The 14,761-nt window shown below is 37.2% G+C and overlaps 2 protein-coding genes across 3 annotated transcripts in view; both read right to left on the reverse strand.

The window, feature by feature from the left end:
- Window positions 1–1,728: 1,728 nt before the first annotated feature.
- Window positions 1,729–4,865, reverse strand: LOC143240160 (putative beta-eliminating lyase). The gene is given in 4 exon segments (XM_076482144.1): window positions 1,729–2,484; window positions 2,486–2,740; window positions 2,742–3,342; window positions 4,504–4,865. Coding segments are annotated over 3 exon segments (1,401 nt in total). The 5' UTR covers window positions 3,276–3,342; window positions 4,504–4,865; the 3' UTR covers window positions 1,729–1,872.
- Window positions 4,866–5,418: 553 nt separating this feature from the next.
- Window positions 5,419–14,761, reverse strand: part of LOC143240159 (uncharacterized) — a 140,019-nt gene continuing 130,676 nt past the window's right edge. Inside the window, exons 21-22 of one of the 2 annotated variants that reach the window (XR_013021601.1) lie at window positions 13,143–13,232; window positions 5,419–5,656 (exon numbers count right to left, since the gene is read on the reverse strand). The gene's annotated coding sequence lies outside the window, so the exon portion shown is untranslated. The remainder of the gene's footprint in view (window positions 5,657–13,142; window positions 13,233–14,761) is intronic. The other variant, XR_013021600.1, reaches the window with a different exon arrangement.

Consider the following 14,761-nt stretch of genomic DNA (forward strand, 5'->3'; position numbering starts at 1 on the left):
CTCGTTAAGCAAAATCACAATCTGATTCAAAACCATTAGCAGGATTACAAGCAAAAAGGTGGTGGTGAAGGTGGGATGGAATGCGAAATAAAATAAGCAAGGCAATTTCAATGAAAAGAAACTAACAGCTACATCAGAACATGAGGGGAATGTTAGAAAGAACGAGTGCATTTTTCTTCCTTTTATATCTTCTTTCTATACACCTTCTATAGGGATAGAAAGAAGGGTATTATGAGAGATAATGATAACACTAGAAAAGCTGAAGCATTTGTAAATACACCGATCCTATTTTTTCATTATTCTGCTCATGTTCTTTGCATTTCACTTTTTTAGTTTGAATAAAAGTACCAATTCATTATAGAGAAAAATAAAATTTTCTTTCCTTAGCAATTATTTTCACCCCTAATAATAGTAATTCTTGTAACGGTGCATCGCGACGAGGAAAGATCTATACATTTCCTCATATTTGCCATTTAGTCTGGTTTCAGATGATTCTTATATATTAAACTACTCTATTTAAGCTTAGAGTGGAATACGTAGTCATTATATCATTATACATTTTCGGTAGTTTCATTCTCGTACATACCTTCAACACATTATCTACTGTTTTCGGGATCTCGCGCTACTTGGTAAATTTAAAGTTTACAAAAAAACAACAACAAAGGATTGTAAACAACAGTTTTTTTCTAAAGTCGTTCTGTTCACAAATGTTTTTAGTCTTTCTATGACTCACAAACACTAGGCTTTATATTAATGCTGATGTTGCAAAATTACTAATGTCTAGCTTCCTGTTTATAGTTTGTGACTCTATGTCAAAAAATTTACATATAGTTGAAGTCATATTAAACTTAGAATGACAAGTGCAAATCGTTGATACACAGTCTGCACTTAACATTTTATTGTAACGGTTATAAAATATGAACTTGTAATTTAATCTTTTAATTTTTTCAGAGGTAACAAGTTAAACGTCTATACTGCTCACAAAAGTATGTTAATAGATAACAGTAAGTTGTGTTTGTTTTTTAGAAGGTATTAATACAAAATGATATACGTTGTTCAAAACATTTCAGTATCTGATATAAACGACTTAAAACGCCAAAATTTGTTACTTTGACTTATTAAGGTTGCAGCCTTAAAATATTCTGAACTTGTTGTACATTTTAATTGGTTGTTTGCTAATACAAGATGAAGAAATTTATTTCTCTAACGTACTGTATTTCAGAGCAGGTACCTCAAGAGTTTCATTTATTATTTAATCTTTAAAGGTGAGATTTATTACAACAATCAAACCTTTTTTGTTCTTGTTGTAGGCTGGTGGAACAACATTAAATAATAATAAAAAAAGCAAGCTCTATTATAACCTACTACTACTATGGTTAGTGATACAATCTTCTATCTTTTTTTTAAATTTCTAAGAGAATGGATTAGGAATTGTGCTGAAAAATATATCAGTTTTCATACTACTGCATTATGGCCAGTATAAATGGAATTCTTCTTCGCAAGTTTTTAACTAATGGTGTTCACACTATAAAATTTATTGTTAGATTAGAGTTTTTTTAAACTGTATTCACTTAATAGTTCGCACATTTGATTTTGACTGTACCTTTTGTGATCATTCAGAATAATGTATGAATATAATTTAATATATCGATCTTAAAAGTACATGTAGAAAGTATGAGTATCTTATTCAGTGGTAGTTTTCAATAAATGAAAAGTATACAGATCGTATAGTGTTAGTGAATTCCACATATTTTATTAGTAATTTTTTTATAAAAACTTTAAGGCAACATCGTCGGCAATAAAAACTAAATACTAGCTTCTAACGCATTTTCTGCTTCACTGCAACCAACTTTAGAGCAGTGTTCCTTCTGATCACAACTTTTGTAGCTGTATAGTAAAGTGTCTTAAAATAGGAGCTTCCTTTAATATGGTGAAGCCATGAATAATTTCTCTCCTTCGGTGAAAAATGTTTTTCAGAGCAATAGCCACGTAATTCATATGGTCATTTGTATAAACTCGACGAGGAACAGCTAGTCGTAAAAATTCGACTTCTGGATATCGGTTCTCCTTTGTTTCTGGATCACGGTCTGCCATTAAAGTGCCAATCTCAACTCCTCGTATGCCAGCTTCAAGATATAATTCAACAGCCAACGTTTGAGCAATATACTCTTCTTTAGGTACATGTGGTAGAAATTTCTTGGCGTCAATGAAAACAGCATGACCTCCTATTGGTAACTGCAAAGGAATACCATAATCGTGGAGCTTCTTACCCAAGAACGCAACTTGCTTGATTCTGTTTTCCAAATATTCAAACGTTGTTACCTCTTCTAGACCGACAGCCATTGCATTCATATCTCGACCACTCATTCCTCCGTAAGTCGTGAAACCTTCAAACATGATAATGAAGTGGGAACATTCATCAAATAAAGATTTCTCTCGGAGTGCAATAAACCCACCAATATTAACAAGCCCGTCTTTTTTTGCCGCTCATTGTCATACCATCAGCATAAGAAAACATTTCTCGAACAATATCTCGTATGGTTGCGTCTTTATAACTATCTTCACGGGTCTTAATAAAATAAGCATTCTCTGCAAATCGACAGGAATCATATATCACACGCACACCATATTTTTCAGCAATCTTCTTTACTTGGCGTAAATTTTCCATCGACACTGGTTGTCCGCCCAGTGTATTGCAAGTAATCGTTACAACAATCATCGGTACATATTCCTTGGAATACAGAAACATAATTTTCTAACTTCTTTAAATCAATGTTACCTTTAAATGGATGTTCGATGGTTGTATTAAAAGCTTCACTAATTGTACAATCAACTGCTTTGCCTTTACGGTATTCAATGTGACCTCTTGTAGTGTCGAAAAAAGAGTTACCTGGCACAAAATCACCTGATTTTACTAGAAGTGAAAACAAAACATTCTCAGCAGCTCGACCCTGGTGAGTTGGTAATACATAATCAAAACCAAATATATTATTGATTACCCGATGTAATACATGAAAAGAATTAGAACCTGCATAACTTTCGTCTCCTAATATCATTGCTGCCCACTGAGTGTCGCTCATTGAGCCAGTTCCACTGTCTGATAGCAAATCAATGAAAACCTGGTCACTCTGAAGGTTAAAAAGATTATAATGAGCTTTCTCTACCCATTTTTGTCTTTCTTCTCTTGTATTGTGATAAATGCGTTGAACCATTTTAATTTTATAATTTTCTGCGTGAGGAAGTTCTGAACTTTTATTGGATGTACAAGAATTCATTTTATTTGATGAACAGTATATAGTAAATAAAGAAGTCTATCTCTCTCTTCTTTTTCTTCTTTCAGCCCTGGATCCGAAAACAAAAAGTGATGATTACATGTGCATTTTAATATCAAACAGTTTTTTTATCCCAGGCATTTATATATTTACATAAGGATTTTATTTCTTTTCGGAATATTGAACTCATATTAAAAAATAATATTAGTTTGTAACTGAATTTCACAACACTTACCGATATGGACAAGAATTTCGAAAATTACTGAAGGAAAGAAATGAATTGTTAGGTGGAAAAAAAAAGAAACAGATGGATATCATCTAGTCTTTTACGGATTGACTTCGGTAAATAACATAACTTTAAAAATATAAGTTGTCATAGCATTGCGAGTTGGATAAAAACGCATGAAGTTTGCAGATAATTTTGCTACGTATTATCTTATAGAAGCACTAAACATGAAGTTATTCAAAAGTCCTCATCTTTTTTCCTGTAAGTTGTGATGAAGTCATGAAGTTAAGTAACATCGGTTGAAAACTAGAGAGTGGAGAAATCGACTGACCTTTGATTAATTTCTAAAAAACCAGAGGAGTGTGTGTTTTCTTACAGTAAAGGCACATCGGGCTACCTGCTGAGCTCACCGAGGGGGGTCAAATCCGTAGACATACCTCTTTACTAGAGGATTATAGTACTCTACGTTATTGTAAACTGATTGGATTGAGCCAGTATAGCAGCCATCTTCTACCTTCATTGAGTAAGAAAGTTCAAGGAAAACAGGGGAAAGAAGAAACAGGAGATGAAAGAGAACAAATAAAATGAGAGAATAGATGGAAGAAAATAATGTGCTGCCAGATAGCAAAAAATTTTTAAATCAAAGTGTCATTGTTTAGTAGTAGTAAATATAAATTTGTTGTGTTTATGTACATTGGTATGAGTATATTTCCGATAGAAATACGTACAACTTAAATAAATTTTATGGATATAAGAAGGGGAAGCAAAATGTGATGTGTATATAACATAATCGTAACAGTTGGTTATGCAAAGCTTCAAAGTTAATTATATATATATATATATATATTAGAAAAATGCAAAATATAAATTATTCGGAAAATGCAGATAATGTTTGCTATATAGCAAATAAACAGCTGACTGAAACGCCAATAAATATAGGAATCATAAAATGAGGATAATACATAATTTGATAATTATAAAGAGACACGTAAAACATAGACGTACCTTGGAAGATGATGAAGCACTCAAAAATGAGTAGAAAATAGTTTTAAACTTGTATCAAACTTGCAAACAAAGTATAAACACTGAGAAAGCGTATCGCCAAGTAATAAATCAAGCAAAGTTGAACGGGTATTTATACAGAAAAGCGAAAATAAAGAAAAGCCTTGTACACACAGTTTGCAGAGACCTCTAGCTACCAACTGAGACAAAAAGACCTGTTATCATAGCAATCGTGGATTGCGAGTACACAAAGATATGAAAAAGCTATACATGATTTACATGCGTATTGGACAAATATAACATTTAGCTGAAGAAACATTAGTAGAGCTTATAATAACCATTAATAACAATGGAGCTTTTTATTTTTTCACTGCGTCAAAGACGATAGATCATCCAAGAGATTTAAACGTTGTTGTTGATTTCGTTCGATGATTAGTGACTATACGGGATTTATCACTTCCACAACATGTGGAGTTAATAAAAGATTAAGCTTGGTATATTTTACACATCTACTAAATATAAGTAGGTTCAGCGCAAGAAAGAAATTTCTACACTTAAATTAATAATGTACGTATTAGTAATATCCCAAAAAGAACTGATAAAGAATTATAAAAAAAATTATTACAAAGTAGAATAGGAAATTGATTACAATTTAATAGAGCCAAATTAATTTAGGAATAGTGTGTAGATAAAGAAAATATTTGTTAATGTAGATTGCAGTTATAAAGTATATTACGCCTTGGACATTTGCACAATCGTTGTATTGCTGTTTAGGAAATTTATTGTTATATATTTTAATCTTACTAATACCATAAATAATACAAATGAGCAGTGAATTGTCTGTTATCCATTACGTAGTTAGTTCCAGATAGAAATCCACAGAACAACAATACAACTCTTGTAAATATATCACCTCGTAAGCTATCTGGTTCAGTTCTATCTGTCTCAGGATTTCTGGACTATCTAACTCGGTGGTTGTTAACCTGGGGGTTATTTGAAGTTTCTCGGGGGGTCACGGAAGGTTTGAGAATTATTGGAGAAATCACGGAGCAGTTTGTAGTTTTTGTGGCAAGTGCCGGTAACTGTCCACCGATGAGAAACACTCTGAAGTGCGGCAGTTGAACCACGTCGAGATGCTTGTTGCACAATCACCTGTCTAATTTTGAGGAAAAATTTTCTTATATTACAACGTTTTGAATTGCCTAAATTATTTAACTATATAATATTAATATATCGAACTACAAATTTAAATATCAATGTTTCCATCGTATTTAGTATATTTTCTCATTATATATATATATATATATATTATATGAGCCCTTACACTGAGTGAATAAGAAGGTTTTGTATGATGTTCAGTAATTCTATGGATTTTGCATTTGTTTAGCATTTGTACCATTTTTCAAGGTCATTTATTTTTAACATTTTCAATAAATTAGGATCTTTATATAGTTTTGTTTTATTCTACCTTTACGCAAACTTCACCATTACAAAAATTAGTATAGGGGTCATGGTAATACCCTGGAGAGTCTCAGGGGGTAAGATGATTAAAAAGGTTAAGAACCACTGAATGTTAACTTAATGGTACTGGAGAACAAAGGAATATCGGATATTACAACCATCTACAAAGAGTTGATTGATTGATTTAGTGTTTTATGGCACAAAGCAGCGAGGCTATCTGCGCCAGACATTCGGTAAAAATGCAAAAAAATAAATAAATAAATGTAGTAATAGACATAAATGGAAATGAAGGTAAAACAAAAAAGTATAAAACCAATGTTGACACCTAGTCTACAATGTTAAGATAGAGGGCAGAGTATAAGAAGTTGTAAGGTATTTACTCTAGCAAAAAGGTAATGATCATAACCCGCCAGGAAGATTAACAGGTAAGTTCAAGAACCACCGTCAATCACCTGAAGTTGGCCTTTCCAGTCCTGGTTCCGGGTTATGTGTCATAGCAGCTATTATCAAAATGTAAAAGAATAAAAGTTTTAAAAGACACTCCGCAAAATCGTAATAATGAGTAGCCAAATGTCCAGTAAAAAGATAAAAGTCAAGTAAATGGAGTAAAATTTGTAAAAATAATTGAAGATAAAAGCAAAACGGCAATTAAAACAGAAAATGGCGTAAAAACTAATGTTGACATCCAGTCAACAAAGTTGTAAAAAACTACCTGTAGCAGAATGGTAATGATCATAACCCACCAGGAAGACTAACAGGTAAGTATAAAAACCACCGTCAGTCACCTGAAGTTGGTCTTTTCAGTCCTGGTTCCGGGTTACGAGTCAATATGGCCAATACTAAAAAGTTAAGTAGTAAAAGTGTGAAATGATATGCAGCAAAAGTATAATAACAACTCGCCAGGACTACTAACGAGTAGTTCAAACGGATAGTTCAAACAGTAGCGTTAGTCACCTGAAGTTGGCCTTTCCAGTCCTGGTGTCGAGTTATTTAATGTTCTGGCCATTGTCCAATGTCAAATTGAAGGAGAGAGATTAAAACTGTATAAAAGGAACCACAATTAAAAAGGTGTAATGAATAAATATGCAACACTTAAATGAGATTAAAAAGGTTAATGGCCATTAAAATATTAAAAACATTATCAAGGTGGACAGAGTCACCATCACCAATAACTCTGTCCAATGTTACAGATTGACCCTGGGAAAAAATATGTTTAAAATATTGCCGTCGTTGAGAATTGTAACGATGGCAAGAAAGTAAAACGTGGCTGATAGTTATTTGAGTGTTACACAAACTACACATTGGTGCATCAGTTCCAGATAAAAGAAAATGATGAGTTAAAAAACTGTGACCAATGCGTAATCTAGTGAGAACAACTTCTTTCTTCCGAACTTTACGGAAGCTAGATGGCCAAAGTCCAATTTTGGGTTTGATTTGAAAAAGTTTGTTGTCACGTTGCTCATTCCAAGTGGACTGCCAGCTGGCACGGAGCCGAGCCTTGAAGACAACACCATAGTCCATGTACGGAATAGGCATAGGAGTGATGGTGCTGAAGCAGACATATTTAGCTGCCATGTCTGCAAACTCGTTCCCGCGAATACCAACATGGCCTGGTATCCAGAAAAACTGGATTAAAGTAGCTGCTAATGAGAAATGGGCCAGTCGGTTTCGAATATCAGCGAGAATAGGATGTGAGCTAACGTGTAGCGATTCCAAGGCAAGTATAGAACTAAGCGAATCAGTATAAATAGTGCAATTGGAGTACTGCTCAGCTGCAATATGATCCAGGGCAAGAGACATGGCATACAGTTCAGCAGTGGACACAGAAGCTGTAGAAGGGATTCTGCGCGCAACTACTGACCCATAGCAAACCATAGCAGAGCCCACTGAATTACCTGATTTGGAACCATCTGTATAAATGGGAACTGAATGAATGTTTGAAAGATATTCATTGAATAAAAGACGGTAGTTCCAATCTGGAGTATCTGCCTTTTTTAGGTGACTGAAAGAAAGGTCACATTTGGGGGCTGTAATAAGCCATGGTGGGATGGGCCGACCTGTGGAATCTGCAATGTTATCCAAGGACAGACCCAATTCATCCAATTGCTCCCGGATGCGAAGGCCAAACGGAGCAATGACAGATCGTCTGTTCTGAAAAAGTACTGCCCACCGAGGAAGGAAAACACATTTCCAGGTGGGATGCTTTGGTAAGGAATGAAGTTTCGAAGTATATTGTAAAGATAGTTGCAAACGGCGAAGGTGTAGAGAAGGTTCATGAGATTCAATGTATATACTTTGAACTGGAGAGGTACGGAAAGCCCCAGTGCAGAGTCGAAGTGGTCTGGCAGAGCCATAGACCATTGATCCATAATCGAGTTTCGAAACTAATAAGAGCACGATATACCTTTAACATTGAACAGCGATCTGCCCCCAAACTGGTAGAAGAGAGAACACGGAGGATGTTCAGTGCTCTTGTGCATTTGACCCAAAGCTGCTTTAAGTGTGGTATAAAGGTCAGTTTCCGATCAAAGATAAGCCCCAAGAACTTGGTCTCCGGGACAACTGGCAGCAAAACTTCACCAATATGAAGTTCAGGATCAGGGTGAATACCCCGTCGACGGCAAAAGTGCAGGCATACAGTTTTGGAGAGAGAGAAATTACAGCCGTTCGCAAGAGTCCACTTCCGTACACAATTGAGGGCGGTTAGTAGTTGCCGCTCAATATATCTCATGTTTGATGACTGACATGAGATGTGAAAGTCGTCGACATACAGCCCATTCGCAACAGTGAGAGGGAGTTGTTCAGTGATGGCATTTATCTTTATACTGAAGAGTGTAACACTCAATACACAGCCTTGAGGGACTCCAAGTTCCTGTACAAAGGAACGAGAAAGTGTCGAACCCACACGAACTTGGAATCTCCTGTCCATTAAAATTTTTTTAATAAACATGGGTAGATGGCCACGTAACCCTTATGTATGGAGGTCTCGCAAAACGCCATACCTCCATGTTGTGTTGTAAGCTTTCTCTATGTCAAAGAATATTGATACAAGATGTTGGCGGTTGAGAAAGGCTTCTCTGATAGATGTTTCAAGACGAATTAGGTGGTCTGTGGTGGAGTGCTGTCGACGGAACCCACACTGGGTGGGAGAGAGGAGGTTGTTTGATTCAAGGAACCAAACAAGACGAGCATTAACCATCCTTTCTAATGTCTTACAGAGACAGCTCGTCAAAGCAATTGGACGGTAGTTTCAAGGAATCTTGGGATCTTTCCCTGGTTTAGAGAAAGGTAAAATAATAGCCTGGCGCCAGGCATCAGGAAAACATTCTCCTGCCAGATCCGGTTGAAAACAATCAGAAAGACATCAAGAGAAGCAGGAGATAGATGGTGCAGCATGTCATAATGAATATCATCAGATCCAACAGACGTACTGGCAGACCGATGAAGGGCCATTTTTAGTTCCACCAGGGTAAAGGGACAATTATAGTCAAAGAAACAGTCAGTTCGAAAGGAAAGAGGTGATCGCTCTGCCCGAGTCTTGATGGCCAGGAAGGTGGAGGAACAAGCAGAAGTGCTAGATACCCGGCAAAAGCTTTCACCTAGAGTGTTAGCGATGTTCTGAACATCAGTCACCTCCTGACCATCAGAGAGTAAGATCGAGAGGGGGATAGAATTGTAGTGTCCATTAACCTTTCGAATCCTGTCCCATATGATCTTGGAACTGGTGGTAGAAGATATACTGGTTGTGAACTTAATCCAAGATTCCTTCTGGCTGTGACGTCTTACCCACCTAGCATGTGCACGGGTCCATTGGAAAGCGATGCGGTTTGAAAGTGTGGGATATCTACGAAAAGTATCCCAGGCCCGCTTTTGAGCCTTCCGAGCTAAGTGGCAAGCAGGATTCCACCACGGACGAGGATATCGTGGAAAACGTGTCGAGGTTTTAGGAATACACTGAGCAGCTGCATGTGTAATACAGTCAGTTACCGCTGCTACACAGTCGTCTATTGATGGCTGATTTACGATGGCAGGATCAAGTTCTGCGAGAGCAGTGAAAGTGGACCAGTCTGCCTGATCCAGCTTCCACCGGGGCACGCGGGTAGGGTGGCATCGACCACGGCCAGTCTCTCTCAAAAGGATCGGAAAATAATCACTGCCTAGTGGATTACTGTCAACTCTCCATGAAAAAATGGGAGAATAATGAAGGGGAGCAAACTGAGAGATCAATAGCGGTAAAGGACTGACTAGGTGCATGAAAGTAAGTGGAAGAACCAGTATTCAAAAGAGAAAGATTGTGATCAGAGAGCATCCGCTTTACAGATCGGCCCCTCCCATCAATAATAGCACTTCCCCAGAGGGGATGATGTCCATTAAAATCCCCTAGGATTAGAAATGGAGATGGCAATTGTTCAACGAGAGCATCAAGATCTGATTGATCATATGTCTTTCCAGGGGACAGGTACAGAGAACAAACAGTGATGGTATGACCCAAGGAAACACGGATGGCTACAGCCTCCAAGGGTGTGTTAAAGTGACAAAGACAGGGTGGGCACGTGTTGATCAACCAACAGTGCCACCCCTCCATGTACTCGACCATCACACAACCTGTCATTTCTGTACAGAGAAAACTGCCGAATGGAGACAGTATCAGCAGTTTTGAGAAATGTTTCTTGTAAAGAAAGACAAACAGGATGGTAGGAAGCAATCAGCGTTTTGATATCATCCAGATTAGAACGTAAACCTCGACAGTTCCATTGTATCAAGGTGGCCATTTTTAAGAACGGGTAGGTGAAGTGGCTGGAGAACCCTTCGGTTTACGACTACGTCTTTTTTCTTTACTGTCTTTAGTCGGAGGAGGTCTATCAACCTCCATGGATCCTGCTCTGTGTCGGATGGGCAGGTTTTTGTTATTGGAAGGGGAATCCAGTGACTGAGGACGCGAACGAATAATTGTTTTGTCTCTTGTGGTGGGAGAAAAAGATGTATCAGAAGAAATGTCTGTATTTGAAACTGAAGGACGTGGATCTTGAGGTTTGTTGGAAGGTATGGGAGGAACAGAGATAGGTGTGGAAGTCGATTCATCAACCTTTTTAACCACGGAGGTCAAAAGGTTTTTCATTTGTTTTGAAAACGATTCTCTTGGAGGCACAGAGAGATCTGTCTGCACTCCCACTGTAGTTGTGGAATGAAGTGCAGCAGCATATGTCCGAGATGGAGTTGTGGACAGCAATTTCCGAGCCTCAGGATAACTAATGTTATGTGTCGTTTTCAAACGCTGCCTCTTTTTTTCCTCCAACCATTTTGAGCAAGAATGAAAGTAAGAGGGGTGAGAACCATTGCAGTTTACGCAATGTGGGTTCATGTCACAGTCATAGGCATCGTGGTCCTTGCCTCCACAACGAGCACATGTCAGGGAACCACGACAGGATATCTTTGAGTGGCCGAATCTCTGACATTGGAAACATCGAAGAGGGTTTGGTATGTATGGCCGAACCCTGCAAATGAGATAACCTGCCTTGATGGTGGCAGGTGCACGTGGTAAAGTAAATGTTAAAACGAGGGTATTTGTTGGCAGTGTAATTCCATCTTTGCGAGTAGAGATGTGCCTCACTGCAGAAACTCCTTGAGTGGAGAGACCAGCGAGAATCTTTGACTCGGGAACGTTCTTCAAATCCCTTTCAACAATAACTCCTCGTGAAGAATTCAAGGTAGCATGGGGTGTAACCTCAATAGGTATATCCCCAATTGCCTTTGAATTCAAGAGGAGTTCACTGTGTTGAGATGTGGATGTTTCAACCAATATGTCACCAGATCGAAGTTTCTTTACTGATTTTGGAGAGCCAGCAAGTCCCTCTAGTCCCTTTTGAATAAAAAAAGGGGACATTTGCCCTAAAGGTTTTTTCCGAAAGAGAATGTAATATAAGAAAATGAGGTACGTGTGTTACTGAAGTTGAAGATTGCTGTTCTGAGTATTCAAGACGTGGTCGCTTACCCATTGACTGTTTTTTTACAATTTTATTTAAATTTTTTAGAGGATCCATAGGAAAAAGAAAAAATTTCGGTACTCACTGACCCCACCCACCATGGAGCCCTACAAGAAGACACACTACAAAGTCACGCAAGGACAATGCAGCAACGCCAGAGTTTCGTGAGCACTATACCCAAACACCAGCATCAGGCACAATGTCCACAACACCCGTTGAGAACTTCCAACACTGGTACTTGGTTGACTCTAGCCCAAGTGGACCAGCCGATTGACCCAAGGGGGGCCACCCAAAGGCCGCCCGTCTACAGGAATTCGAGGCCAAAGTGGTGTGTTAGGGTTGGACCCCTCAACCACCAGGATCCTCTCCTCCCCTTCACGGGTCGCCACGCACGGCAAACACGTGGGTGGATGTTTAGATCCCAGAGAAGGTAACCAGACAGAACAGAACCTTCCCTGGGAGGTCCCCTCACCACGTACAGAAATCCACACCGAGGGGTCTACAAAGAGACTAGCAAAAACACATGAACGCAAACTGAGAGGTCGTGTAACAAGTGAAACTCAACGAATACTAAAGCTGTCCACATATCCCACCAGTCACAAAATTAACAAGAACCTACATCTGGAAAAGGAACACGAATAATTTATATACAAGTTCAATCCCACTATTCATTGGTAAAAAAGTAGCCCAAGAGTTGGCGGTGAGCGGTGATAACTAGCTGCCTTCTCTCCAGTCTTACACTGCTAAATTAGGGACGGCTAGCGAAGATAGCCTTTGTGTAGCTTTGCACAAAAGCCAAGAAACGTACAAAGAAACAAACAGTACAATATTAAGAATAAAACTGAATACAATCGCAATAAAAATATCGTGACAGTGTATGTATGAAACGAAATTATTATTTAAAAAATAAATTAACTGTATAGTGAACTTAAATTGCAAACTGTAATAAAATTAAGTTGAAAATATCATTCATAAAGAAGAAGGAGAGTAGTAATGATAGTAGAAGAATAAACTGTCTGAACAAAGTAGAAAACATTTATTAGTTCTTCAAAGTTTAACGTATATCGAATATTTTTGTACTTTTATATTATGAATATTATATAGTTGTATAATTTATATTAACCTCATATAACATTATAATTATTTATCATAAATATTTCATTATTTTTTATGTAAAATACGTTATTCTAAACTTACAATAAGTTCATGGCAATACTTGATACTGTATTAGGAATTACCTTCAACTAACTCGTGTGTTAAGTTGATTGTGACATGTGCGGCAACTTCCTGTTAGAAAAATACCTTGAAATATCTATATATACATATTATTGGCTATACAATACTTATAAAACTCATATCTAAAGGACGACATTTTAAAAGTACAGTTTTACCTGTCTCGGCCCAATATAACTATTAGGGTACATCTAACTACATTTCCAAAATATTTTTTGATTAGTTTGTTTGTCCTCGTGTTACGTATTATAATTCATCCCGAACGAATATCTATATTATTATGTTACGTATGACGTTATCAAATAGTTGAAAAATTTAATTTCTAACTAGAAGTTAATTGAATGTCGATACATATTAACTTTATGATATTTGCCAACAAGAGTAATACAAACGATTTTCTTACTTAACCCAAATATATTTTAAAATGCAAACAACAGTGGTGATAAAAGTTTTACGATACTGTACAGAGCTTCATTTTATACCAACATCCATGGAATGACTATGTTACAAGTTCTAATTTGTTCGTTTGTTTTTTGAATTTCGCGCAAAGCTACTCGAGGGCCATCTGCGCTAGCCGTCCCTAATTTAGCAATGCAAGACTAGAGGGAAGGCAGCTAGTCATTACCACCCACCGCCAACTCTTGGGCTACTCTTTTACCAATAAATATTGGGATTGACCATCATATTATAACACCCCCACGGCTAAAATGGCTAGCATGTTTAGAGCGACGGGAATTCGAACCCACGACCCTCGGATTACAAGGCCTTGATCCACCTAGCCACTTTCATTATTAGCTGCGACAACAATGGGACACCCTCAATTTTGATTTTGTAAGCTTATTTTTCGCGCTATTATTATTTCTGGTTTACTATTTGAATTTTAAGTGCAGTTACTTATTACATTTAATTATTTTTAAAGGTTCTTTAGTCACTTTCCATAACTAGATAGATTAGTAAGACAAGCACGTATCTTCAACTGAAACATGTAACATTTCACCCATATCGTTAACATTTGAATAGATAAGTCACAAACATGACAATAAAACTGAGTTTAATGGTTTTTCGAGCTCGGATTCCTCACTTTCTTTTGTTTTAGCTTCTCACGCCTTTCATCATTCATACAGTCATAGCTTTCTCTGTAACGACGAGCGTTAGTAGTAAAAAGCAGAGACAGTGAAGGAAAATTACGTGAAACAAGCCAATTAAAAATAAATACCACAGAAAATTGAAGGCTCTACATAGTATCTTGAAAAAAGTGCAACGTTCGACCACATTCCTAGTGACAACTTTGGACATTTCTACTACTTGCATTTATGAGTCCTCCTTAGCTAGTGTGGACATCAATTTGAGTTTATTAGACTTCAAATTCCCCAACTCTTGGACTGAAGTAATGTTTGTTATGAGCTAAAATCTTTGATGATGGTAAACAACTCAACATCGAATTGTTGGGACTTTGGGTCTCCGACTCCGTAAGATATTAGTGCAATTGTAATAGACGATTTTTTTCTCTTTGTTTATTATTAAACATTAAGCTATGTAACAGATTACGTGTACTACACTAACTGCGAGTATCAAAACCCGTC

Source organism: Tachypleus tridentatus, chromosome 13 (assembly GCF_004210375.1).
Source record: "Tachypleus tridentatus isolate NWPU-2018 chromosome 13, ASM421037v1, whole genome shotgun sequence".
Lineage (NCBI taxonomy): Eukaryota > Metazoa > Arthropoda > Merostomata > Xiphosura > Limulidae > Tachypleus > Tachypleus tridentatus.